At 47.7% G+C, this 27,400-nt stretch overlaps 1 protein-coding gene and 2 long non-coding RNA genes across 15 annotated transcripts in view; 1 reads left to right on the plus strand and 2 right to left on the minus strand.

Annotated features, from left to right (window-relative positions):
- Nucleotides 1-201: 201 nt before the first annotated feature.
- GABBR1 (gamma-aminobutyric acid type B receptor subunit 1) overlaps nt 202-27,400 on the minus strand; it is a 61,711-nt gene continuing 34,512 nt past the window's right edge. For 4 of the 5 annotated variants that reach the window (XM_071419556.1, XM_071419559.1, XM_071419560.1 and 1 more), the window contains 10 exons: nt 26,069-26,311; nt 22,955-23,018; nt 19,912-19,989; nt 17,888-18,038; nt 16,139-16,271; nt 14,632-14,748; nt 10,871-10,978; nt 7,336-7,429; nt 4,944-5,071; nt 202-381 (listed from right to left, as the gene is read on the minus strand). In XM_071419556.1, coding sequence (XP_071275657.1) covers nt 217-381; nt 4,944-5,071; nt 7,336-7,429; nt 10,871-10,978; nt 14,632-14,748; nt 16,139-16,271; nt 17,888-18,038; nt 19,912-19,989; nt 22,955-23,018; nt 26,069-26,311 — 1,281 coding nt within the window. In that variant the 3' untranslated portion in view covers nt 202-216. Of the gene's footprint in view, nt 382-3,343; nt 3,505-4,943; nt 5,072-7,335; nt 7,430-10,870; nt 10,979-14,631; nt 14,749-16,138; nt 16,272-17,887; nt 18,039-19,911; nt 19,990-22,954; nt 23,019-26,068; nt 26,312-27,400 lie in introns of those variants that run through there. The other variant, XM_071419558.1, reaches the window with a different exon arrangement.
- On the minus strand, nt 14,899-15,471 carry LOC139586276 (uncharacterized). Its single transcript, XR_011677672.1, has 2 exons — nt 15,388-15,471; nt 14,899-15,068 (listed from the first exon to the last, which is right to left on the minus strand). It is a non-coding gene; the product is annotated as an uncharacterized lncRNA (long non-coding RNA).
- On the plus strand, nt 19,931-21,429 carry LOC139586275 (uncharacterized). 9 transcript variants are annotated; one of them, XR_011677666.1, is made up of 6 exons: nt 19,931-20,040; nt 20,090-20,305; nt 20,347-20,402; nt 20,438-20,580; nt 21,142-21,253; nt 21,330-21,429. It is a non-coding gene; the product is annotated as an uncharacterized lncRNA (long non-coding RNA). The 9 variants fall into 9 exon arrangements; XR_011677669.1 differs by having other exon boundaries at nt 20,018-20,062; nt 20,108-20,305; XR_011677665.1 differs by lacking the exon at nt 19,931-20,040 and adding an exon at nt 20,923-20,990 and having other exon boundaries at nt 20,083-20,247; nt 20,388-20,402; nt 20,476-20,528; nt 21,060-21,159.

Here is a 27,400-nt window from a genome sequence, read left to right on the forward strand (position 1 = left end):
TTTGAGAATTTCTTGAGAATTTTTTGGGATTTTTCTGGTATTTTTTTGGGATTTTTGGGGAATTTTTTGAGATTTTTTTGAGATTTTTTTGAGAATTTTTGGGGATTTTTTGAGATTTTTTGGGGTTTTTTGAGAATTTTTTGAGAATTTTGGAGAATTTTTCGAGGATTTTTTGAGAATTTTTAAAGAATTTTTTGAGAATTTTTCAGAATTTTTTCAGAATTTTTTGGGAATTTTTTGAGAATTTTTAGGGATTTTTCTGGGAATTTTTTGGGATTTTTGGGGGATTTTTGGGGATTTTTTGGGATTTTTTGAGCAGAAGGTGGCGTCGTGCTGGGAGCTCAGGATCAGCGTCACCGGCGCCGTGATCAGGCACAGAACCTGGAAATTTGGGAATTTTTTAGAATTTTTAAAAATTTTTAGGATATTTGGATTTTTGGGAATTTTTTGGGAATTTTTTCAGAATTTTTGGGGGAGTTTTGGGCCTTTTTTCCTTGATTTTTAGGGCTTTTTTGGGGGAATAATTTGAATTTTTTTGCGATTATTTTGATTTTTTTGAAGGTATTTTTGGGGAATTATTGGGGAATTTTTCTGGGATTTTTGGGGATTTTTTTGGGAATTTTTTGAGAATTTTTGGGAATTTTTTGAGAATTTTTTGGAAATATTTTGGGATTTTTTGAGAATTTTGGGGGATTTTTTAGGGATTTTTTTGAGATTTTTTTGAGAATTTTTAGGGATTTTTTGAGAATTTTTTTAGAATTTTTTGAGATTTTTTTGAGAATTTTTTTAGATTTTTTTGAGAATTTTCTGAGAATTTTTTAAGAATTTTTTGAGAATTTTTAGGGAATTTTTAGGGATTTTTCGGGGATTTTTTGGGGATTTTTGGAGCAGAAGGCGGCGTCGTGCTGGGAGCTCAGGATCAGCGTCACCGGGGCTGTGATCAGGCACAAAACCTGGAAATTTGGGAATTTTTAGGAATTTTTAGGATATTTGGAATTTTAGGAAAATTTTGGCCATTTTTGGGGGGGTTTTGGGCCTTTTTTCCTTGATTTTTAGGGGTTTTTTTGAGAATATTTTGAATTTTTGGGGCATTTTTTCACTATTATTTTGAATTTTTTGTGGTTTTTTTGAGGAATTTTCTCAAGATTTCTTGGGATTTTTTGGGAAAATTATTGGGATTTGTATTTGTCCTTTTAGGAAGTTTGCAAAAAATTTTGAAATTTATTGTGGTTTTTTAAAATTTTTTTTCGAATTTTTGCGAGATTTTTTAGGGAATTTTAAAATTTTTTTTCTGGTATTTTTGGGGAATTTTTAAAGAAATTTGGGAGGATTTTTTGGGAATATTTTGAGAATTTTTTGGCGATTTTTTGGGAATTTTTTGACGGTTTTTTGGGAATTTTTGAAGAATTTTTGGAGAATTTTTGGAAAATTTTTGACAGTTTTTTGAAAATTTTTTGAGAATTTTTTGAGAATTTTTTGAGAATTTTTTGAGAATTTTTTGATAATTTTTTGATAATTTTTTGAGAATTTTGGAATTTTTTGAGAATATTTTGGGAATTTTTGAGGATTTTTTGAGATTTTTTGAGAATTTTTAAAGAATTTTTTGAGAATTTTTAGGGATTTTTCGAGGATTTTTTTGAGAATTTTTAAAGAATTTTTTGAGAATTTTTTGAGAATTTTTCAGAATTTTTTCAGAATTTTTTGGGATATTTTTTGAGAATTTTTAGGGATTTTTCTGGGAATTTTTGGGGATTTTTTGGGGATTTTTTGGGGATTTTTTGACCAGAAGGCGGCGTCGTGCTGGGAGCTCAGGATCAGCGTCACCGGGGCTGTGATCAGGCACAAAACCTGGAAAATTCCAGAAAATTTAGGAATATTCTGAATATTTGAAATTTTAGGAATTTTTGGGGAAAATTTGGGAAATTTTGGGCATTTTTGGGGGGGTTTGGGCCTTTTTTCCTTGATTTTTAGGGCTTTTTTTGGGGAATAATTTGAATTTTTTTGCGATTATTTTGATTTTTTGAAGGTTTTCTTGGGGAATTATTGGGGAATTTTTCTGGGAATTTTTTTCTGGTATTTTTGGGCATTTTTGGGGAATTTTTGGAGAATTTTTGATGGTTTTTTGAAATTTTTTGAGAGTTTTTTAAGATTTTTTTTTTGAAATTTTTGGGGAATTTTTGGAGAATTTTTGGTATTTTTCAGGTATTTTTTGGAAATTTTGGGGGATTTTTTGAGGAATTTTTGGGGAATTTTTCTGGTATTTTTGGGATTTTTTTGAGAATTTTTGGGAATTTTTTGAGAATATTTTGGGAATTTTTTGAGAATTCAGAATTTTTGGGAATTTTTTGAGAATTTTTTCAGAACTTTTCGGGATTTTTCTGGTATTTTTTGGGGATTTTTTGAGAATTTTTCGAGATTTTTTTTGAGAATTTTTGGGGATTTTTCGGGGATTTTTTGGGGATTTTTGGAGCAGAAGGCGGCGTCGTGCTGGGAGCTCAGGATCAGCGTCACCGGGCTGTGATCAGGCACAAAACCTGGAAAATTCCAGAAAATTTAGGAATATTCTGAATATTTGAAATTTTAGGAATTTTTGGGGAAAATTTGGGAAATTTTGGGGCATTTTTGGGGGGGTTTTGGGCCTTTTTTCCTTGATTTTTAGGGGTTTTTTGGGGAATAATTTGAATTTTTTGGGCATTTTTCAAGATTATTTCGAATTTTTTGGAGTTGTTTTTATGGGGGATTAAAAAAAAAATTCGGATTTTTTTGAGGTTTTTTTTCCCTAATTTTTAGGGATTTAAAAAAGATTATTTTTTAAGTGTTCTGATTTTTGGGAAATTTTTTTGAATTTTTAGGGCGATTTTAGGGAAATTTTCGAGATTTTTCTTATATTGTTGGAGAATTTCTTGAGAATTTTTGGGGATTTTTTTGAGAATATTTTGGGAATTTTTTGAGGATTTTTTCAGATTTTTTGAGGTTTTTTTGAGAATTTTTTGAGAATTTTTTAAGAATTTTTTGAGACTTTTTAGGGATTTTTTGAGAATTTTTGGAAATTTTTTTGAGAATTTTTAAGAATTTTTTGAGATTTTTAAAGAATTTTTTGGAAATATTTTGGGGATTTTTTGAGAATTTTTGGGGATTTTTTGAGATTTTTTGGGGATTTTTTTGAGAATTCTTGGAATTTTTTGAGAATATTTTGGGAATTTTTTCAGAATTTTTGAGAATTTTTAAAGAATTTTTTGGACATATTTTGGGATTTTTTTTGAGAATATTTTGGGAATTTTTCGAGATTTTTTGAGGGATTTTTGAGAATATTTTGGGGATATTTTTGAGACTTTTTTGAGAATTTTCTGAGAATTTTTTGGGAATTTTTTGAGAATTTTTAGGGAATTTTTAGGGATTTTTCGGGGATTTTTTGGGGATTTTTTGGGGATTTTTTGAGCAGAAGGCGGCGTCGTGCTGGGAGCTCAGGATCAGCGTCACCGGGGCTGTGATCAGGCACAAAACCTGGAAATTTGGGAAGTTTTGAGGAATTTTTTTTTAATTTTTAAATATTTGGATGTTTGGGAATTTTTTGGGAATTTTTTCAGAATTTTTTCGGAATTTTTGGGGGGGTTTTGGGCCTTTTTTCCTTGATTTTTAGGGTTTTTTTTGGAGAATAATTTGAATTTTTTTGCAATTATTTTGATTTTTTTGAAGGTTTTTTTGGGGGATTTTTAAAGGAATTTTTGGGGATTTTTTCTGGTATTTTTGGAAAATTTTTGACAGTTTTTTGAGGATTTTTGGAGAATTTTTGGAGAATTTTTGACAGTTTTTTGGAATTTTTTGGGAATATTTTGAGAATTTCTTGAGAATTTCTTGAGAATTTTTTGGGATTTTTCTGGTATTTTTTTGGGATTTTTGGGGAATTTTTTGAGAATTTTTTGAGATTTTTTTGAGAATTTTTGGGGATTTTTTGAGATTTTTTGGGATTTTTTGAGAATTTTCGGGGGATTTTTTTGAGATTTTTTGGGGGAATTTTTGAGAATTTTTTGAGAATTTTTTGAGAATTTTGGGAATTTTTTGAGAATATTTTGGGAATTTTTTGAGGATTTTTTGAGATTTTTTGAGGATTTTTTGAGATTTTTTGAGAATTTTTAAAGAATTTTTTTGGAATTTTTGAGGAAATTTTTGGGATTTTTTTCTGGAATTTTGAGGGAATTTTTGAGGAATTTTTTGAGGCTTTTTTGAGAATTTTTGGGGGGAATTTTTGGGGATTTTTTCTGCTATTTTGGGGAAATTTTCAAGGAATTTTTTGAGAAGTTTTTGAGAAGTTTTTTTGAATTTTTGGGGGATTTTTTTTCTGGAATTTTGGAGGAATTTTTGGAGAATTTTTTTGAGGATTTTTGGGAATTTTTTTTAATTTTTAGGGATTTTTGGGGGGCAATTTTTAGGGATTTTTTTCTGCTATTTTGGGGGAATTTCGGAGGAATTTTTTGAGAATTTCTTGAGAATTTATTGGGAATTTTTGGGGATTTTTTTCTGGTATTTTGGGGAATTTTTGAGGGATTTTTTGAGGAATTTTTTGAGACTTTTTGAGATTTTTTTTAAATTTTGGGGGGATTTTTTTTCTGGAATTTTGGAGGAATTTTTGAGGAATTTTTGGAGAATTTTTTTGTGATATTTTTGGGAATTTTTTTAATTTTTAGGGATTTTTGGGGGGAATTTTTTGGGATTTTTTTCTGCTATTTTGGGGGATTTTTCGAGGAATTTCTTGAGAATTTTTCTGATTTTAATTTAAATTTTTGGCTAATTTTTTTTCAATTTTTAGCCATTTTTTCTGGCATTTTTTTATGATTTTTTTTTTAATTTTTTCCCTGTTTTTTTTAGGATTTTCCCAACATTTTTTCCCACCTTTTCCAGGGAATATTTTCTATTTTTCCCCCCGGAATGTTCTGGAATTTTACCGCCACGTTGTAGATGGCCATGCCCACGGCCCGGTGGTCGTTGATTTTCTCCGTGGAGACGCTTTTGGTCTCGTAGGCCAAAAAAATCCCCAAAAGCAGCAGCAGCCCCTTGAATCCATAGAAAATCCCTGGGAAAAAATAATCCAGAAAAATTAAAAAAAAAAAATGGAATTAAAACTACGTTTAATTTTTTTTTTTTAATTAAAAAAATGAATTCTTTAAAATTTGTCATTGAAAATTTAATTTTAATTTTTAATTTTAATTTTAATTTTAATTTTAATTCTAATTTGCTCTAAAATCCCCCAAAATTCAACCTAAAATGCCCCAAATTTGTCCTAAAATGTCCCAAATTTCCACCTAAAATTCCCCCAAAATTCCACCTAAAAATCCCCCAAAATTCAACCTAAAATGCCCCAAATTCCTCCAAATTTTTGCCCTAAAATCCCCCAAAATTCCACCTAAAATCCCCCAAATTTTACTGAAAATCCCCCAAAATTCAACCTCAAATTCCACCTAAAAAACCTCAAAATTTCCCCTTAAAATGCCCCAAATTTGCCCCTAAAATCCCCAAAATTCCACCTAAAATCCCCAAATTTTCACCTAAAATTCCCCAAATTTGCCCCAAAATCCCCCGAATTTCCCCCAAATTCGGGGTTTTTCCAGTACTGAGCCAGGTGGAGCTGAGACCCCAAATTTGCCCCTAAATCCCCCAAAATTTGACCTAAAACCCCCAAAATTCCCTCTAAAATCCCCAAATTTTCACCTAAAATCCCCAAGTTTTCACCTAAATTCCCCGAATTTGCCCAAAATCCCCCGAATTTGCCCCAAATTTGGAGTTTTTCCAGTACCAAGCCAGGTGGAGCTTGGACCCCAAATTTGCCCCTAAAATCCCCAAATTTTCACCTAAAATCCCCAAAATTTCACCTAAAATCCCCAAATTTGCCCAAAATCCCCCGAATTTGCCCCAAATTTGGGTTTTCCAGTACCAAGCCAGGTGTTCATCTTGGTGGGGCTGAGACCCCAAATTTGCCCCTAAAACCCCCAAAATTTGACCTAAAATCCCCAAATTTTCACCTAAAATCCCCAAATTTTCACCTAAAATTCCCCAAATTTGCCCAAAATCCCCCGAATTTGCCCCAAATTTGGGGTTTTCCCGGTACCAAGCCAGGTGGAGCTTGGACCCCAAATTTGCCCCTAAAAACTCCAAATTTTCACCTAAAATCCCCAAATTTGCCCCTAAAATCCCCAAATTTTCACCTAAAATCCCCAAATTTCCACCTAAAATTCCCCAAATTTGCCCAAAATCCCCTAAAATTGCCCCAAATTTGGGTTTTTCCAGTACCAAGCCAGGTGGAGCTTGGACCCCAAATTTGCCCCTAAAACCCCCAAAATTTCACCTAAAATCCCCAAAATTTCACCTAAAATCCCCAAATTTGCCCAAAATCCCCCGAATTTGCCCCAAAATTGGGGTTTTTCCAGTACCAAGCCAGGTGTTCATCTTGGTGGGGCTGAGACCCCAAATTTGCCCCTAAAACCCCCAAAATTTGACCTAAAATCCCCAAATTTTCACCTAAAACCCCCAAATTTCCACCTAAAATCCCCCAATTTTACCAAAATCCCCCAAATTTGCCCCAAATTTGTGGTTCCCCAGTACCGAGCCAGGTGGAGCTTGGTGGAGCTGAGACCCCAAATTTGCCCCTAAAACCCCCAAAATTTGACGTAAAATCCCCAAATTTCCACCTAAAATCCCCAAATTTTCACCTAAAATCCCCGAATTTGCCCAAAATCCCCCAAATTTGCCCCAAATTCGGGGTTCCCAGTACCAAGCCAGGAGGAGCTTGGTGGGGCTGAGACCCCAAAATTCCACCTAAAATCCCCAAATTTGCCCCTAAAACCCCAAAATTTCACCTAAAATCCCCAAAATTCCACCTAAAATCCCCAAATTTCCACCTAAAATCCCCAAATTTCCACCTAAATTCCCCAAATTTGCCCAAAATCCCCCGAATTTGCCCCAAAATTTGGGTTTCCCAGTACCAAGCCAGGTGTTCATCTTGGTGGAGCTGAGACCCCAAATTTGCCCCTAAAACCCCCAAAATTTGACCTAAAAACCCCAAATTTCCACCTAAAACCCCCAAATTTTCACCTAAAATTCCCCAAATTTGCCCAAAATCCCCCGAATTTGCCCCAAATTTGGGGTTTTTCCAGTACCAAGCCAGGTGGAGCTTGGACCCCAAATTTGCCCCTAAAACCCCCAAAATTTGACGTAAAATCCCCAAATTTCCACCTAAAATCCCCAAATTTTCACCTAAAATTCCCCAAATTTTCACCTAAAATTCCCCAAATTTGCCCAAAATCCCCCGAATTTGCCCCAAATTTGGGGTTTTTCCAGTACCGAGCCAGGTGTTCATCTTGGTGGAGCTGCAGTGCTCGAGCTGGGGCAGGATGGACACGTCCATGTCCGACTTGGGCTCCTCCTTGGTGAATTCCTGGGGGAAAAACGCCCGGATTTGGGATTTTGGGGGGAATTTCGGGGATTTCGGGGAAATTTGGGGAGAAAATTTGGGGATTTTGGGGGGAAAATTTGGGGATTTGGGGGGGGATTTGGGGGGAGTTTTGGGGATTTGGGGGGGATTTTGAGGGAAAATTTGGGGATTTTGGGGGGAAGATTTGGGGAGAAAATTTGGGGGGGAAATTTGGGGATTTGGGGGGAAAATTGGGGATTTTGGGGGAAGATTTGGGGGAAATTTGGAGGGAAAATTTGGGGATTTGGGGGAAAAATTTGGGGATTTTGGGGGTAATTTTGGGGGGAAAATTTGGGGGGAAATTTGGGAATTTTGGGGAGAAAATTGGGGATTTGGGGGGATTTGGGGGGAAAATTTGGGGGGAAAATTTGGGGATTTGGGGGGGAATTTTGGGGGAAAATTTGGGGATTTGGGGCGGATTTTGGGGCAAAATTTGGGGATTTCAGGGGAAATGTGGGGGGAAAATTTGGGGAGGATTTTGGGGGGAAATTTTGGGGATTTTGGGGGAAATCTGGGGGGAGTTCTGCAAAATTTTGGGGTTTTTTGGGGTTGGTTTTGAGGTTTTTGGGGGGATTTGGGGGGTTTTTGGGGGAGGAAATGTTGAGATTTTGGGGGAAATTTGGGGGAAATTTGGGGATTTGGGGGGAAATATTTGCAGACTTTGGGGGAAATTTGGGGATTTTGGGGGGAAAATTTGGGGATTTTGGGGGAAAATTTGGGGATTTTAGGGTTCTTTGGGGGGAGTTTTGGGGTGGGTTTGGGGAATTTTGGGTTTTTTGGGGGTGGTTTTGAGGTTTTTTGGGGGATTTTTTTTTTTTGGGGGGGGGGGTTTGGGCTGGTTTGAGGTGATTTGGGGTGCAGAGAGTCGAAAGAACCTTCCAGAACCCCCTCAAACACCTCCAGAACATCTCAAGAACCTCCCAGGAACCCTCAAAGCCCTGAAGAACCTTCCAGAAACCCCAAAACCACCTGGAGAACCTTCCAGAACCCCCTAAACACCTCAAGAACCTTCCAGAACCTCCCCAAACCCCCGGAGAACCTTCCAGAACCCCCTCAAATACACCTGGAGAACCTTCCAGAACCCCCCCAAACCCCTCAAGAACCTTCCAGAACCCCCAAAACCCCCCAGAGAACCTTCCAGAACCTCCCAGAAACACCTGGAGAACCTTGCAGAAACCCCTCAAACACCTCAAGAACCTTCCAGAACCCCCAAACACCTCAAGGACCCCTCAAAACACCTGGAGAACCTTCCAGAACACCCCAAAAACACCTCAAGGAACCCCCAGACCCCTGGAGAACCTTCCAGAAACCCCAAAAAACACCTGGAGAACCTTCCAGAACTCCCCTCAAACACCTCCGGAACATCTCAAGAACTTCCCAGGAACCCCCAAACCCCTGAAGAACCTTCCAGAACCCCCAAAAACACCTGGAGAACCTTCCAGAACTCCCCAAAACCACCTCAAGGATGCCCCAAACCCCTGGAGAACCTTCCAGAAACCCCAAAAACACCACAAGGAACCCTCAAACATCTGGAGAACCTTCCAGAACCCCCAGAGAACCTTCCAGAACCCCCTCAAACCCCCAGAGAACCTTCCAGAACCTCCCCAAACACCTCAAGGAACCCAAAAAAACACCTGGAGAACCTTCCAGAACCCCCCAAAAACACCTGGAGAACCTTGCAGAAACCCCTCAAAGCCCCAGAGAACCTTCCAGAAGCCCTTCAAACCCCTCAAGAACCTTCCAGAACCTCCCCAAACCCCCAGAGAACCTTCCAGAACCCCCAAACACCTCAAGGACCCCTCAAAACACCTGGAGAACCTTCCAGAAACCCCTCAAACCCCTCCAGAACATCTCAAGAACTTCCCAGGAACCCCCAAACCCCCAGAGAACCTTCCAGAACCTCCTCAAACATCTGGAGAACCTTCCAGAAACCCCTCAAGAACCTTCCAGAAGCCCCAAAAACACCTCAAGAACCTTCGAGAACTCCCCTCAAACACCTCAAGGACCCCTCAAACCCCTGGAGAACCTTCCAGAACTCCCCAAAAACACCTCAAGAACCTTCCAGAATCCCCCCAGAAGCCCCTGGAGAACCTTCCAGAACACCCCAAAACACCTCAAGGAACCCCCCCAAACACCTGGAGAAGCTTCCAGAACCTCCTCAAAACCTTCCAGAACCCACTCAAACCCCTCAAGAACCTTCCAGAAGCCCTTCAAACCCCCGGAGAACCTTCCAGAACCTCCCCAAACCCCTGGAGAACCTTCCAGAAGCCCCCCAAAAACACCTCCAGAACATCTCAAAGGAACCCCCAAACATCTGGAGAACCTTCCAGAACCCCCTCAAAGCCCCAGAGAACCTTCCAGAAACCCCCTCAAACACCTCAAGAAACCCCAAAAACCCCTGGAGAACCTTCCAGAACCCCCAAAAACACCTCAAGAACCTTCGAGAACTCCCCTCAAACACCTCAAGGACCCCTCAAACCCCCGGAGAACCTTCCAGAAACCCCTCAAACCCCTCCAGAACATCTCAAGAACTTCCCAGGAACACCCAAACACCTCAAGGAACCCCCAAACCCCCGGAGAACCTTCCAGAACCTCCCCTCAAGTTCCTGTAGAACCTTCCAGAACCCACTCAAACACCTCCAGAACATCTCAAGAACTTCCCAGGAACCCTCAAAGCCCTGAAGAACCTTCCAGAAACCCCAAAAACACCTGGAGAACCTTCCAGAACTCCCCAAAACCACCTCAAGGACCCCCCAGACCCCTGGAGAACCTTCCAGAACATCCCAAAACACCTCAAGGAACCCTCAAACACCTGGAGAAGCTTCCAGAACTGCCCTCAAACACCTGGAGAACATCTCAAGAACTTCCCAGGAACCCTCAAACCCCCGGAGAAGCTTCCAGAAACCCCTCAAACACCTCAAGGAACCCTCAAACCCCCGGAGAAGCTTCCAGAAACCCCTCAAAACCTTCCAGAACCCCCTCAAACACCTCAAGAAACCCCAAAAACCCCTGGAGAACCTTCCAGAACCACCCAAAAACACCTCCAGAACATCTCAAGAACCTCCCAGGACCCCCCAGACCCCTGGAGAAGCTTCCAGAACCTCCCCAAACCCCCAGAGAACCTTCCAGAAACCCCCAAAACCACCTCAAGGAACCCTCAAACATCTGGAGAACCTTCCAGAACTGCCCTCAAACACCTCCAGAACATCTCAAGAACTTCCCAGGAACCCCCAAACCCCCAGAGAACCTTCCAGAACCTCCCCAAACCCCTGAAGAACCTTCCAGAACCCCCCAAAAACACCTCCAGAACATCTCAAGAACCTCCCAGGACCCCCCAGACCCCTGGAGAAGCTTCCAGAACCTCCCCCAGAGCCCCGGAGAAGCTTCCAGAAGCCCCCCCCGTACCTCGATGGTGCGGTGCAGGGGGTCCACGATCTGCCACACGCTCAGGGTGACGACGTCGAAGGCCACCAGGCCCCCAACGGTGGCGTAGAGCTTCCAGGGCTCCAGGCTCTGCCGGGGAATGGCGGGGTCAGAAAATGGGAATGGGGGGGAACCAAACTGGGAATGGCGGGGTCAGAAACTGGGAATTCCAGGGGTCACAAACTGGGAATTCCAGGGGTCACAAACTGGGAATTTCCACTGTTGGTGACCAGGAATTGTGGGGTCACAAACTGGGAATTGGGGGGTCAGAAACTGGGAATTCCAGGGGTCACAAACTGGGAATGGCGGGGTCAGAAACTGGGAATGGTGGGGTCAGAAACTGGGAATGGCGGGGTCGCAAACTGGGGATGGCGGGGTCACGAACTGGGAATGATGGGGGAAACAAACTGGGAATGGCGGGGTCACAAACTGGGAATTCCGGGGGTCACAAACTGGGAATGGTGGGGGAAACCAAACTGGGAATGGGGGGGAACCAAAACGGGAATGGTGGGGTCAGAAACTGGGAATTTCCACTGTTGGTGACCGGGAATTGTGGGGTCACAAACTGGGAATGGTGGGGAACCAAACTGGGAATGGTGGGGTCAGAAACTGGGAATGGGGGGAAACCAAACTGGGAATGGTGGGGGAACAAACTGGGAATGGCGGGGTCAGAAACTGGGAATGGCGGGGTCAGAAACTGGGAATGGTGGGGTCAGAAACTGGGAATGGCGGGGTCAGAAACTGGGAATGGTGGGGTCAGAAACTGGGGATGGGGGGGGAACCAAACTGGGAATGGGGGGGTCAGAAACTGGGAATGGCGGGGTCAGAAACTGGGAATGGCGGGGTCAGAAACTGGGAATGGCGGGGTCGCAAACTGGGGATGGCGGGGTCACGAACTGGGAATTCCGGGGGTCACAAACTGGGAATGGGGGGTCACAAACTGGGAATGGTGGGGTCGCAAACTGGGAATGGTGGGGGAACCAAACTGGGAATGGTGGGGGAACCAAACTGGGAAATGGGGGGAAACCAAACTGGGAATGGTGGGGTCAGAAACTGGGAAATTCTGGGGTCACAAACTGGGAATTTCCACTGTTGGTGACCGGGAATTGTGGGGTCACAAACTGGGAATGGTGGGGGAACCAAACTGGGAATTCCAGGGGTCACAAACTGGGAATTTCCACTGTTGGTGACCGGGAATTTTGGGGTCACAAACTGGGAATGGTGGGTCAGAAACTGGGAATGGCGGGGTCACCAAACTGGGAATTGGGGGGTCACAAACTGGGAATTTCCACCATGGGTGACCAGGAATGGTGGGGTCACAAACTGGGAATTCCAGGGGTCACCAACCAGGAATTTTGGGGTCACAAACTGGGAATGGTGGGAAACCAAACTGCGAATGGTGGGGTCAGAAACTGGGAATGGGGGGGAACCAAAACGGGAATGGGGGGGACCAACAACCTCAGCCCCAAAGGAACACCCAAAACCCAACACCCAAATCCCATAAAACCACACCCGGATCCCAAAGGAACACCCGGATCCCAACAACTTCAACCCCAAGGGAACACCCAAATTCCAACACCCAAATCCCAAACCTTCAAATCCCAACACCCAAACCCCAAAGCCCCAAATCCCAACACCCAAATCCCAACAGCCAAATCCCAAACCCCAAAGCAACACCCGGATCCCAACACCCAAACCCCAAATCCCAACACCCAAACCCCAAAGCAACATCTGGATCCCAACACCCCCAAATCCCAACCCCCAAATCCCAAACACCCCAATCCCAAAGCAACACCTGGATCCCAAATCCCAACACCCAGATCCCAAACACCCAAACTCCAAACACCCAAACCCCAAAGCAACACCCGGATCCAAAATCCCAACACCCAAAACCCAAACTCCCAAAACCCAACACCCAAACACCAAACACCCAAACCCCAACACCCCTAAACCCCCAAATCCCAACACCCCCAAACCCCAAACACCCAAATCCCAACACCCAAACCCCAAACCCCAAAGCAACACTCGGATCCGAAATCCCAACACCCAAATCCCAACACCCAAATCCCAACACCCAAATCCCAACACCCAAACCCTAAATCCCAACACCCAAACCCTAAATCCCAACACCCAAACCCCAAAGCAACACCCAAATCCCAACACCCAAACCCCAAAGCAACACCCCGATCCGAAACACCCAAACCCCAAAGCAACACCCGGATCCCAAACCCCCAAATCCCAAACACCCAAACCCCAAAGGAACCCCCACATCCCAACACCCAAACCCCAAACCCCCAAACCCCAAACACCCAAATCCCAAAGCAACACCCAAACCCCAACACACCCAAACCCCGACACCCAAATCCCAAACCCCCAAACACCCAAATCCCAAAGGAACACCCGGATCCCAAACACCCAAACCCCCAAATCCCAAACCCCAACACCCCCAAATCCCAAAGCAACACCCAAATCCCAACACCCCAATCCCAACACCCCCAAATCCCAACACCCCAATCCCAAACCCCCAAATCCCAACACCCCCAAATCCCAACACCCAAACCCCCAAATCCCCAAACCCCCAAATCCCAAACCCCCAAATCCCAAAGCAACACCTGGATCCCAAATCCCAACACCCCCAAATCCCAACACCCAAACCCCAAACACCCAAATCCCAACCCCCAAAGCCCCAAATCCCCAAACCCCAAAGCAACACCCAGATCCCAAACCCCCAAACACCCAAATCCCAAACCCCAAATCCCAACACCCGGATCCCAAATCCCAAATCCCAACACCCCCAAATCCCAAAGCAACACTTGGATCCCAAACACCCAAATCCCAAATCCCAACACCAAAATCCCAACACCCAAACCCCAAAGGAACCCCCACATCCCAACACCCAAACCCCAAACCCCCAAACCCCAAACACCCAAATCCCAAAGCAACACCCAAACCCCAAACCCCCAAACCCCCAAACCCCAAACCCCAAACCCCAAAGCAACACCTGGATCCCAAACACCCAAACCCCCAAACCCCAAACACCCAAATCCCAACCCCCAAACCCCCAAATCCCCAAACACCCAAATCCCAAAGCAACACCCAAACCCCAACACCCCCAAACCCCAAACCCCCAAACCCCAAACCCCAAAGCAACACCTGGATCCCAAACACCCAAACCCCCAAATCCCAACACCCAAATCCCAAACCCCAAACCCCAAAGCAACACCTGGATCCCAAACCCCCAAACCCCCAAATCCCAACACCCAAACCCCAAACCCCCAAATCCCAACACCCAAACCCCAACATCCCCAAATCCCAACACCCCCAAACCCCAGACCCCCAAACCCCAAACACCCAAATCCAAACACCCAAATCCCCAAATCCCAACACCCAAACCCCAAAGCAACACCCGGATCCAAAATCCCAACACCCAAATCCCAACACCCCCAAATCCCAACACCCAAACCCCAAAGCAACACCCGGATCCCAACACACCCAAACCCCAAACCCCAAACCCCCAAACCCCCAAGCAACACCCGGATCCCAAACCCCAAACCCCCAAATCCCAACACCCAAACCCCAAACCCCCAAACCCCAACACCCCCAAACCCCCAAACCCCAAACCCCCAAACCCCCAAATCCCAACACCCAAACCCCAACATCCCCAAATCCCAACACCCCCAAACCCCAAACCCCGCCCACCAACTGCCCCCTGGCCCCGCCCCGTCCGCCTGTTCCCTCCTCGCCTTGCGCTTGTCCTTCTTGTCGTCCTTCTTGGTGAACACGGTGTGCACCCACCAGATCTTGGTGAACATGCTCCCGTAGGCCAGGCTGAAGCCCAGCCCCAGCAGCCACAGCCGCGCCTGCCACAACACCCGGACGGGCCGGAACAGTCGGAAACGCGGCCGGGAATGGCGGCGGCCATTGTTGCTCCCTCCCCTTCCCTTCCCCTTCCCCATTCCGGTTGTTGCTGCTGTCAGTCGTCCACAGATTCTGCCTGGGTTTCTGATTGGTTCTGGTTGTTTCTGATTGGTTCTGGTTGTTCCTGATTGGTTCCGGTTGTTCCCGTTCTGGCTGTTCCTCCTCTGTTTGCTCCAAGCTGTTTCTTTCCCTTTTTTCACCCCTTGTTCTGATTGTTCCCGACTGTTCCTGACTGTTCCCTCCCTTCCCATCCCGACTGTTCCTCCTCTGATTGTTCCTGTTCCCGACTGTTCCTTCCCTTCCCATCCCGACTGTTCCTCCTCTGATTGTTCCTGTTTCCGACTGTTCCCTCCCTTCCCATCCCGACTGTTCCTCCTCTGATTGTTCCTGTTTCCGACTGTTCCTTCCCTTCCCATCCCGACTGTTCCTCCCCTTCCCATCCCGACTGTTCCTCCTCCTATTGTTCCTGTTCCCGACTGTTCCTCCCCTTCCCATCCCGACTGTTCCTCCTCCTATTGTTCCTGTTCCCGACTGTTCCTCCCCTTCCCATCCCGACTGTTCCTCCTCCGATTGTTCCCGACTGTTCCCGACTGTTCCTTCCTGTCCCTCATGGTGTCTCTGCCTGTTCCCATTCCATTTCCCCCCATTTCCGCCTGTTCCTCCACCTGTTCTCTCCCATTTCCGCCTGTTCCCGCCCCATTTCCGCCCCTCTCTCTGCCTGTTCCTCCACTTGTTTCTCTGCCTGTTCCCACCCTGGTTTTCCTCTTCTCCGCCTGTTCCCATCCCATTTTCCCCCCCATTTCCGCCTGTTCCTCTGCCTGTTCCTCCACTTGTTCCTCCACCTGTTCCTATCCCATTTTCAAACCCCATTTCTGCCTCTTCCCATCCCATTTCCCCCCCCATTTCCGCCTGTTCCCAGCCCTTTTTCCTGTTCCTCCGCCTGTTCCCCCCCCATTTCCCCCCCATTTCCCCTCCCATTTCCGCCTGTTCCCACCCCTTTTTCCTGTTCCTCCGCCTGTTCCCACCCCATTTTTCCCCCCATTTCCCCCCATTTCCGCCTGTTCCCCCCCCATTTCCACCCATTCCCACCCCATTTTCCTGTTCCTCCGCCTGTTCCCACCCCATTCCCCCCCCCATTTCCACCTGTTCCCACCCCTTTTTCCTGTTCCTCTGCCTGTTCCTCCACTTGTTCCTCCGCCTGTTCCCACCCCATTTCCCCCCCCATTTCCGCCTGTTCCCACCCCATTTTCCCCCCCCATTTCCTCCCCATTCCCGCCCGTTCCCACCCCATTTTCCCCGTCTCCCTCCGCCTGTTGCTCCGCCTGTCCCCACCTGGCAGACGAGCGGGAACAGCCCCGGCCCGATGTGGTACCCGTCCAGGCCCAGCGGGAAGACGGCGGCGAGCGCCAGGGTACAACCGACGGCCGTCATGTTGTTCAGGTAGGGCTGGGAGTTCTGGATGTACCTGCAACAACCGGAAACACCCCCGGGGTACAACCGGAACCGCAAACACCCGGACACGGAGAGGGGTTTGGGGTTTTTTTCCCGTTTTTTTTTATCATTTTTTTCATAATTTTTTCATAATTTTTTCCCTGTTTTTTACTGGTTTTTACAATTTTTCATCATTTTTTTCCTGTTTTTCCCAATTTTTTCATAATTTTCCCCTGATTTTTCCCCAGAATTTTCCTCCCATTTTCCCCCAATTATCCCAATTTTTTTTACCGCATTTTCCCCAGAATTTTCCCAGAATTCTTCCCCTTTTTTCCCTGAATTTCCCCCCAATTTTTTCCCAGAATTTTGTTCCCATTTTCACCAATTTTCCCCATTTTTCCCAGAATTTTCCTCCCATTTTTCTCCAATTTTTCCCCAATTTTTCCCTGAATTTTCCTCCCATTTTCCCCAGAATTTTCCCCAATTTTCCCCAGAATTTTCCTCCCATTTTCCCCCAATTTTTTCCCCATTTTTCCCAGAATTTTCCTCCTGTTTTTCTCCAATTTCCCCCCAATTTTCCCCAGAATTTTCCTCCCATTTTTCCCCAGAATTTTTCCCAATTTTCCCCCAATTTTTCCCAGAATTTTCCTCCCATTTTCCCCAATTTTCCCCCAGTTTTTTTCCCAGAATTTTTCCCATTTTTTCCCAGAATTTTCCTCCCATTTCCCCCCAATTTTCCCAGAATTTTCCCCCAATTTTCCCATAATTTTCCTCCCATTTTCCCCAATTTTTCCCTGAATTCTTCCCATTTTTCCCCAAATTTTCCTCCCATTTTTCCCCATTTTTCCCCCCAATTTTTCCCAGAATTTTTCCCAATTCTTCCCCAGAATTTTCCCCCAATTTTCCTCCCATTTTCCCCAGAATTTTCCCAGAATTTTCCCCCGAATTTTCCTGCCATTTTTCCCCAATTTTCCTCCCATTTTCCCCCAATTTTCCCCCCATTTTTCCCAGAATTTTTCCCCATTTTTCCCAGAATTTTCCTCCCATTTTTCCCCACTTTTCCCCCAGTTTTTTTCCCAGCATTTTCCCAGTGTTCTTCCCCTTTTTTCCCTGAATTTTCCTCCCATTTTCCCCAGAATTTTCCCCCAATTTTTTCCCATTTTCCCCAGAATTTTTCCCATTTTTTTCCCCTGATTTTTTTCCCCAATTTCCTCCCATTTTTTCCCCTCCCAACCCCCTGGAACTTTTGCGAATTTTGCAGGATTTGGGAATTCTCCCACCTCAAACCCCTTTAAATCTGGCATTTTTCCCCTCCCAACCCACAAAAACTCTGAATTTTTTCACTTTAACCCCAAAACTCTCAAAATTTTTCCCCTTTAACCCCAAAGTTCTCAAAATTTTTCCTCTTTAACCCCAAAACTCTCAAAATTTTTCCCCTTCAAATCTCAATTTTACCCCCAAAAATTCCCATTTTTTATTCCCTTTAACCCCCCAAAACTCCCATTTTTTCCCCCCTCAAACCCTTTAAAAAAATCCCATTTTTTTTCCCCAAACCCCCCAGAACTTCCGGAATTTTTTTAAAATTCTGGGATTTTTTTTGGGAATTTTTTGGGAATTTTTGGGATTATTTTTTTTTGGGAATTTCCCCACCTGACGTGGCCGTTGTAGATGTTGAAGGCCAAGCAAACCACGGCCAGGACGATTCCGAGCGACGCCAACACCGCCATGGAAATGAACAATTTTTGGGACAGGAAGCGGAAGGTTGTGATCACCTTGGTGTAATCGGCCGGGGGGGACCCCCCTGAGGACAAAATTGGGACAAATCCACAAAAATTCAGGGATTTGGGAACATCCAGGACAATTTTCTGCATTTTTCCCTTTTTTTTCTCCTTTTTTTTGCCCATTTTTCCCGAGTTTTTCCCTTTTTTTTGCCCATTTTTTGCCAATTTTCTCCCTTTTTTCCCCATCCCATTTTCCCCTTTTTTTACCTCTCCCATTTCCCCCATTTTCCCCCTTTTTTCCCAATTTTCCCCAATTTCCCCATTTCCCCCCAATTTTTCCCAATTTTCCCCAGATTTTCCCCAATTTCCCCCATTTTCTCTCTCAATTTTCCCCAATTTTCCCCAATTTTCCTCCCAGATTTTTCCCCAAATTTTCCCCAATTTTCACCAATTTCCCCCCAAATTTTCCCCAGTTTTCCCCATTTTCCCCAATTCCCCCCAATTTTCTCCCAGTTTTCCCCCCAATTTTCCCCATTTTCCCCCAAATTTTTCCCAAATTTTCCCTCCCAATTTTCCCCATTTTCCCCCATTTCCCCCCCATTTTCCCTCCCCCTTTTTCCCAATTTTCCCCATTTTCCCCAAATTTCCCCCATTTTTCCCCAAATTTCCTCCCACATTTTTCCCCAAATTTCCCCAATTCCCCCCCCCAATTTTTCCCAATTTTTCCCAATTTCCCCCCAAATTTTCCCCATTTTTCCTCAAATTTCCCCCCAATTTTTCCCCATTTTTCCCCCAAATTTTCCCCAAATTTCCCCCAATTTTTCCCCATTTTCTCTCCCAATTTTCCCCAATTTCCCCCCCAATTTTCCCCCCAGTTTTCCCCCAATTTTCCCCAATTTCCCCCAAATTTCCCCCATTTTCCCCATTTCCCCCCCAATTTCCCCCCCCAATTTTCCCCATTTTCTCTCCCAATTTTCCCCATTTCCCGCCAAATTTTCCCCAATTTCCTCCCAAATTTCCCCCAATTTCCCCCCAAATTTTCCCCAAATTTTCCCCAATTTTCCCCCATTTTTCCCCATTTCCCGCCAAATTTTCCCCAATTTCCCCCATTTTCTCTCTCAATTTTCCCCAATTTTCCCCAATTTTCCTCCCAGATTTTTCCCCAAATTTTCCCCAATTTTCACCAATTTCCCCCCAAATTTTCCCCAGTTTTCCCCATTTTCCCCAATTCCCCCCAATTTTCTCCCAGTTTTCCCCCCAATTTTCCCCATTTTCCCCCAAATTTTTCCCAAATTTTCCCTCCCAATTTTCCCCATTTTCCCCCATTTCCCCCCCATTTTCCCTCCCCCTTTTTCCCAATTTTCCCCATTTTCCCCAAATTTCCCCCATTTTTCCCCAAATTTCCTCCCACATTTTTCCCCAAATTTCCCCAATTCCCCCCCCCAATTTTTCCCAATTTTTCCCAATTTCCCCCCAAATTTCCCCCATTTTCCCCCAATTTCCCCCCATTTCCCCCCCAATTTTCCCCAATTTTTCCCCATTTTCTCTCCCAATTTTCCCCATTTTTCCCCAAATTTCCCCCAGTTTCCCCAAATTTTCCCCAAATTTCCCCCCAAATTTTCCCCATTTTCCCCCAAATTTCCCCCATTTCCCCCCCAATTTCCCCCCAAATTTCCCCCAATTTTCCCCATTTTCTCTCCCAATTTTCCCCAAATTTCCCCCAAATTTTCCGCAATTTCCCCCCACTTTCCCCCCAAATTTCCCCCAATTTCCCCCCAAATTTTCCCCAATTTTCCCCCATTTTTCCCCATTTCCCGCCAAATTTTCCCCAATTTTCCCTCAATTTTCCCCATTTCCCCCCCAAATTTTCCCCCCCACATTTCCCCAAATTTCCCAATTTTTCCCCCATTTTTCCCAAATCCCCGTTTTTTTGCCCCGTTTCCGTTGTCTCACCGATCCATTTGTCGTTGTTGTACCAGCTCAGGTTGTCCTTGGTGCTGTCGTAGTACCCGATCTTCTCGTACTCGCCCCCTGCGCCGGGGACACGGGACACAGGTGACACAGGTGACACAGGTGGCACAGGTGACACAGGGGACATTGATAGGTGGGACAGGTGACACAGGGGACACAGGTGGGACAGGTGACACAGGGGACAATGGCACAGGTGGGACAGGTGACACAGGGGACACAGGGGACATGGACAGGTGACACAGGGGACATTGGACAGGTGGGACAGGTGACATTGACAATGGGACAGGTGACACAGGGGACACAGGGGACATTGGACAGGTGGGACAGGGGACACAGGGGACATTGATAGGTGGGACAGGTGACACAGGTGACACAGGTGACATGGACAGGTGACACAGGGGACACAGGGGGACACAGGTGGGACAGGTGACACAGGTGACACAGGGGACATTGGACAGGTGACAATGGGACAGGTGGCATGGACAGGTGGCAATGACAGGTGACACAGGTGACACAGGTGACAATGGCACAGGTGACATTGGACAGGTGACATGGACAGGTGACACAGGTGACACAGGTGACACAGGGGACATGGACAGGTGACAATGGGACAGGTGGGACCTGCAGAGGTGACATTGACAGGTGGCACAGGTGACACAGGGGACATGGACAGGTGGCAATGGGACAGGTGGCAATGGCACAGGTGACATTGATAGGGGACACAGGGGACACAGGTGGGACAGGTGACACAGGTGACAGGGGACATGGACAGGTGGCACAGGTGGGACAGGGGACACAGGGGACACAGGGGACATGGACAGGTGGCAATGGGACAGGTGACACAGGTGACACAGGTGACAATGACACAGGTGGGACAGGTGACACAGGGGACATTGATAGGTGGCAATGGGACAGGTGGCAATGGGACAGGTGACACAGGTGACACAGGTGGGACAGGGGACACAGGTGACACAGGTGACACAGGTGACACAGGTGACATTGACAGGTGGCACAGGTGGCACAGGGGACACAGGGGACATGGACAGGTGACAATGGGACAGGTGGCAATGACAGGTGACACAGGGGACACAGGTGGGACAGGTGACACAGGTGACAGGGGACATGGACAGGTGGCACAGGTGACACAGGGGACACAGGTGGGACAGGGGACACAGGGGACACAGGGGACATGGACAGGTGGCAATGGGACAGGTGACACAGGTGACACAGGTGACAATGACACAGGTGGGACAGGTGACACAGGTGACATTGATAGGTGACAATGGGACAGGTGGCAATGGGACAGGTGACACAGGTGACACAGGTGGGACAGGGGACACAGGTGACACAGGTGACACAGGGGACATTGACAGGTGACACAGGTGACACAGGTGGGACAGGTGGGACAGGTGACACAGGTGACATTGATAGGTGGCAATGGGACAGGTGACACAGGTGACACAGGTGACACAGGTGGGACAGGTGGGACAGGTGACATTGATAGGTGGGACAGGTGCCAATGGGACAGGTGGGAGAGGTGACACCCAGAGAGGTGTCACCTGAAAGTCCCTCAGTGCCACCAATGTCCCTCAATGTCCCCAGGAGGTCCCCAGAAGGTGCCCAGGAGGTGCCTCAGTGTCACCTGAAGGTCCCTAAATGCCACCAATGTCCTTCAGTGCTACCTGGAGGTCCATAAATGTCACCCGATGTCCCTCAGTGCCACCAAATGTCCCTCAATGTCACCTGGAGGTCCATAAATGTCACCTGGAGGTCCCTAAATGCCACCAGATGTCCTTCAATGTCATCTGCAGGTCCCTCAGGAGGTCCCTCAGTGTCACCTGAAGGTCCCTAAATGCCACCAATGTCCCTCAGTGCCACCAAATGTCCTTCAATGTCACCTGGAGGTCCATAAATGCCACCTGATATGCCACCAATGTCCCTCAGTGTCACCTGCAGGTCCCCAGGAGGTCCCCAGGAGGTCCCTCAATGCCACCAATGTCCCTCAGGAGGTCCCTCAATGTCACCAATGTCCCTCAGTGTCACTTGAAGGTGCCCAGGAGGTGCCCAGGAGGTCCCTCAATGTCACCTGAAGGTCCCTAAATGCCACCAATGTCCCTCAGTGTCACCTGGAGGTCCATAAATGTCACCTGCAGGTCCCTCAGGAGGTCCCTCAGTGCCACCAATGTCCCTCAGTGTCCCTCAGTGTCCCCAGGAGGTCCCTCAATGTCACCAATGTCCCTCAGTGTCCCCAGGAGGTGCCCAGGAGGTCCAAAAATGTCACCTGATGTCCCTCAGTGCCACCAATGTCCCTTAGTGTCCCCAGGAGGTCCCCAGGAGGTCCCTCAGTGTCCCCAGGAGGTCCCCAGGAGGTGCCCAGGAGGTCCTCAGGAGGTCCCTCAATGTCACCCAATGTCCCTCAATGTCACCCGATGTCCCTCAGTGTCCCCAGGAGGTCCCCAGAAGGTCCCCAGGAGGTCCCCAGGAGGTCCCTCAGTGTCCCCAGGAGGTCCCCAGAAGGTCCCCATGAGGTCCCCAGAAGGTCCCCAGAAGGTCCCCAGGAGGTCCCTGGGAGGTCCCTGGGAGGTCCCTCAATGTCACCCGATGTCCCTCAGTGTCCCCAGGAGGTGCCCAGGAGGTCCCCAGAAGGTCCCCAGGAGGTCACCAGGAGGTCCCCAGGAGGTCCCCAGGAGGTCCCCAGAAGGTCCCCAGGAGGTCCCTCAGTGTCACCAATGTCCCTCAGTGTCCCCAGAAGGTCCCCAGGAGGTCCCCGGGAGGTCCCCAGGAGGTCCCCAGGAGGTCCCTCAGTGTCCCCAGAAGGTCCCCAGAAGGTCCCCAGAAGGTCCCCATGAGGTCCCCAGGATGTCCCCAGGAGGTCCCCAGAAGGTCCCCAGGAGGTGCCCAGGAGGTGCCCATGAGGTCCCCAGGAGGTCCCCAGAAGGTCCCCAGGATGTCCCCAGGAGGTCCCCGGGATGTCCCCATGAGGTCCCCGGGATGTCCCCTCGCGCCGCCCCGGCCGCGCCCTCACCTTGGAGCTGCTCGATCAGGGTCCAGGCCATGCGGGAGCCGCTGGCGTCGAACACCACGTGGCCCTGGAGAGGACACGGGGACGTCCCTGGGGCCACCCCAAAACCCACACGGGGCTTCTGGAACCCCCCCCAGATGCCACCTCCACACAAACGTGGATTTTGGAACCCCCCTTTGATGCCACCACCACCCAAATCTGAATTTTGGGACCCCATTCCTGAGGTTCCTCCACCCAACCCAAATCTTTGATGCCACCACCACCCAAATGTGACTTTTGGAACCCCCCTTTGATGCCACCTCCACCCAAATCTGAATTTTGGAACCCCCCTTTGATGCCACCACCACCCAAACCTGAATTTCAGGGCCATTTTTGAGGTTCCTCCACCCAAACCTGAATTCTGGGGCCCCATTCCTGAGGTTCCTCCACCCAAACGTGGATTTTGGGGCCATTTTTGAGGTTCCTCCACCCAAACCCGAATTTTGGAACCCTCCTTTGATGCCACCACCACCCAAACCTGAATTTTGGAACCCCCCCTAGATGCCACCACCACCCAAAAATGAATTTTGAAACCCCCGCCAGATGCCACCTCCACACAAACCTGAATTCTGGGACCCCATTTTTGAGGAACCTCACCCCAAAATGAAGATTTGGTGTCACCTCCACCCAAATCCGAATTTTGGGACCCCATTCCTGAGGTTCCTCCACCCAAACCTGAATTTTGGGACCCCCCCTTTGATGCCACCTCCACCCAAACGTGGATTTTGGGACCCCATTTCTGAGGTTCCTCCACCCAACCCAAATCTTTGATGCCACCACCACCCAAATGTGAATTTTGGGGCCACATTTTTGAGGAACCTCACCCCAAAATGAAGATTTGATGTCACCTCCACCCAAACCTGAATTTTGGGACCCCATTCCTGAGGTTCCTCCACCCAAATTTGACTTCTGAAACCCCCCCCAGATGCCACCTGCACCCAAATCTGAATTTTGGGGCCATTTTTGAGGTTCCTCCACCCAAACATGGATTTTGGAACCCCCCTTTGATGCCACCTCCACCCAAACGTGGATTCTGGGACCCCATTTCTGAGGTTCCTCCACACAAATGTGGATTTTGGGGCCATTTTTGAGGAACCTCACCCCAAAATGAAGATTTGGTGCCACCACCACCCAAACCTGAATTTCGGGGCCATTTTTGAGGTTCCTCCACCCAAACCTGAATTTTGGGACCCCCCTTTGATGCCACCTCCACCCAAACGTGGATTTTGGAACCCCCCCCAGATGCCACCTCCTCCACCTCCACCCAAACGTGGATTTTGGAACCCCATTTCTGAGGAATCTCACCCCAAAATGAAGATTTGGTGTCACCTCCACCCAAATCTGAATTTTGGGACCCCATTTCTGAGGTTCCTCCACCCAAAATGAATCCTTGATGCCACCTCCACCCAAATCTGAATTTCGGGGCCATTTCTGAGGTTCCTCCACCCAAATCTGAATTTTGGAACCCCCCTTTGATGCCACCACCACCCAAACCTGAATTTTGGAACCCCCCCCAGATGCCACCTCCACCCAAATGTGAATTTTGGGGCCATTTTTGAGAAACCTCCACCCAAATCTGAATTTTGAAACCCCCCCCAGATGCCACCACCACCCAAATCCGAATTTTGGGGCCATTCCTGAGGAACCTCACCCCAAAATGAAGATTTGGTGTCACCTCCATCCAAAAATGAATTTTGGGACCCCATTCCTGAGTTTCCTCCACCCAAACCTGACTTCTGGAACCCCCCCAGATGCCACCACCATCCAAACCTGAATTTCGGGGCCATTTCTGAGGAATGTCCACCCAAACCTGAATTTTGGGACCCCATTTCTGAGGTTCCTCCACCCAAACCTGAATTCGGGGCCATTTCTGAGGTTCCTCCACCCAAACGTGGATTTTGGAACCCCCCCTAGATGCCACCTCCACCCAAACCTGAATTTTGGGACCCCATTTCTGAGGTTCCTCCACCCAACCCAAATCTTTGATGCCACCTCCACCCAATTGTGGATTTTGGGGCCATTTCTGAGGTTCCTCCACCCAAATCTGAATTTTGGGACCATTTTTGAGGTTCCTCCACACAAATCTGAATTTTGGAGCCCCATTCCTGAAGTTCCTCCACCCAAAATGAATCTTTGATGCCACCACCACCCAAATCCGAATTTTGGGGCCATTTCTGAGGTTCCTCCACCCAAACGTGAATTTTGGGACCCCATTCCTGAGGAACCTCACCCCAAAATGAAGATCTGGTGCCACCTCCACCCAAATCTGACTTTTGGAACCCCCCTTTGATGCCACCACCACCCAAACCTGAATTTTGGAGCCCCATTCCTGAGGTTCCTCCACCCAAAATGAAGATTTGGTGTCACCTCCACCAAATCCAAATTTTGGGACCCCATTTTTGAGGTTCCTCCACCCAAACCTGACTTCTGAAACCCCCCCCAGATGCCACCTCCACTCAAACCTGAATTTCGGGGCCATTTCTGAGGAACCTCCCCCCAAATCTGAATTTTGGGACCATTTTTGAGGTTCCTCCACACAAATCTGAATTTTGGAGCCCCATTCCTGAAGTTCCTCCACCCAAAATGAATCTTTGATGCCACCACCACCCAAATGTGAATTTTGGGACCCCATTTCTGAGGAACCTCACCCCAAAATGAAGATTTGGTGTCACCTCCACCCAAAAAATGAATTTTGGAACCCCCCTTTGATGCCACCACCACCCAAACCTGAATTTCGGGACCCCATTCCTGAGTTTCCTCCACCCAAACCTGACTTCTGGAACCCCCCCCAGATGCCACCTCCACCCAAACCTGAATTTCGGGACCGTTTTTGAGGTTCCTCCACCCAAACCTGAATTTTGGAACCCTCCTTTGATGCCACCACCACCCAAATCTGAATTTTGAAACCCCCCCCAGATGCCTCCACCACCCAAATCTGAATTCTGGGGCCATTTTTGAGGTTCCTCCACCCAAATCTGCATTTTGGGACCCCATTCCTGAGTTTCCTCCACCCAAACCTGACTTCTGGAACCCCCCCCAGATACCCCCACCACCCAGACGTGGATTTTCGGCGCGCACCGAGACGCCCTCGAAGGCCGAGGAGTTGAGGGCGCGGTAGATCTCGTCGGTGATGGTTTTGTTGTTGTAGTTGAACTCGTCCAAGCCCACGCCTTGCTTGGCCAACTCTTGGGCCGTCTTGTTGAGCGCCAGGGCCAAGGCCCAGATGGCGTCGTAGGCCAGCGGCGCCTCCTGGTAGCCGCTGGTCTCCTTGGGGTTGGGGCCCAGCCTCTTCTCCAGCTTGGAGATGAACTCCTGGGACGTCTGGTGGGACAAGGGGACGGGCGGGTTGGAAATGGACCGGGGGTGACACAGGGGTGACCCAGTGGGTGGGGTGGAGATGGACCGAGGGTGACACAGGGGTGATCCAATGGGTGGGTTGGAGATGGACCAAGGGTGACCCAACATTGACCCAATGATTGCGTTGGAGATCACCCAAGGGTGACCCAAGGTTGGGTTGGAGATGGACCAAGGGTGACCCAAAGTTGGGTTGGAGATGGACCAAGGGTGACACAAGGGTGACCCAATGGGTGGGTTGGAGATCACCCAAGGGTGACCCAAGTTTGGGTTGGAGATGGACCAAGAGTGACCCAATGGGTGGGGTGGAGATGGACCGAGGGTGACACAGGGGTGACCCAAATTTGGGTTGGAGATGGACCAAGGGTGACACAAGGTTGGGTTGGAGATGGACCGAGGGTGACACAGGGGTGACCCAATGGGTGGGGTGGAGATGGACTGAGGGTGACACAGGGGTGACCCAATGGGTGGGTTGGAAACCACCCAAAATTGACCCAACATTGACCCAATGGTTGGGTTGGAGATCACCCAAGGGTGACCCAAGTTTGGGTTGGAGATGGACCAAGAGTGACCCAATGGTTGGGTTGGAGATGGACTGAGGGTGACACAGGGGTGACCCAATGGGTGGGGTGGAGATGGACCGAGGGTGACACAGGGGTGACCCAATGGGTGGGGTGGAGATGGACCGAGGGTGACACAGGGGTGACCCAAAGTTGGGTTGGAGATGGACCGAGGGTGACACAAGGTTGGGTTGGAGATGGACCGAGGGTGACACAGGGGTGACCCAAGGTTGGGTTGGAGATGGACCAAGGGTGACACAGGGGTGACCCAATGGGTGGGTTGGAAACCACCCAAAATTGACCCAACATTGACCCAATGGTTGGGTTGGAGATCACCCAAGGGTGACCCAAGTTTGGGTTGGAGATGGACCAAGAGTGACCCAATGGTTGGGTTGGAGATGGACTGAGGGTGACACAGGGGTGACCCAATGGGTGGGGTGGAGATGGACCGAGGGTGACACAAGGGTGACCCAATGGGTGGGTTGGAGATGGACCG

Source organism: Agelaius tricolor, unplaced genomic scaffold (genome assembly GCF_023055355.1).
Source record: "Agelaius tricolor isolate 1412-34295 unplaced genomic scaffold, bAgeTri1.0.p SCAF_110, whole genome shotgun sequence".
NCBI classification, from domain to species: Eukaryota; Metazoa; Chordata; class Aves; order Passeriformes; family Icteridae; genus Agelaius; species Agelaius tricolor.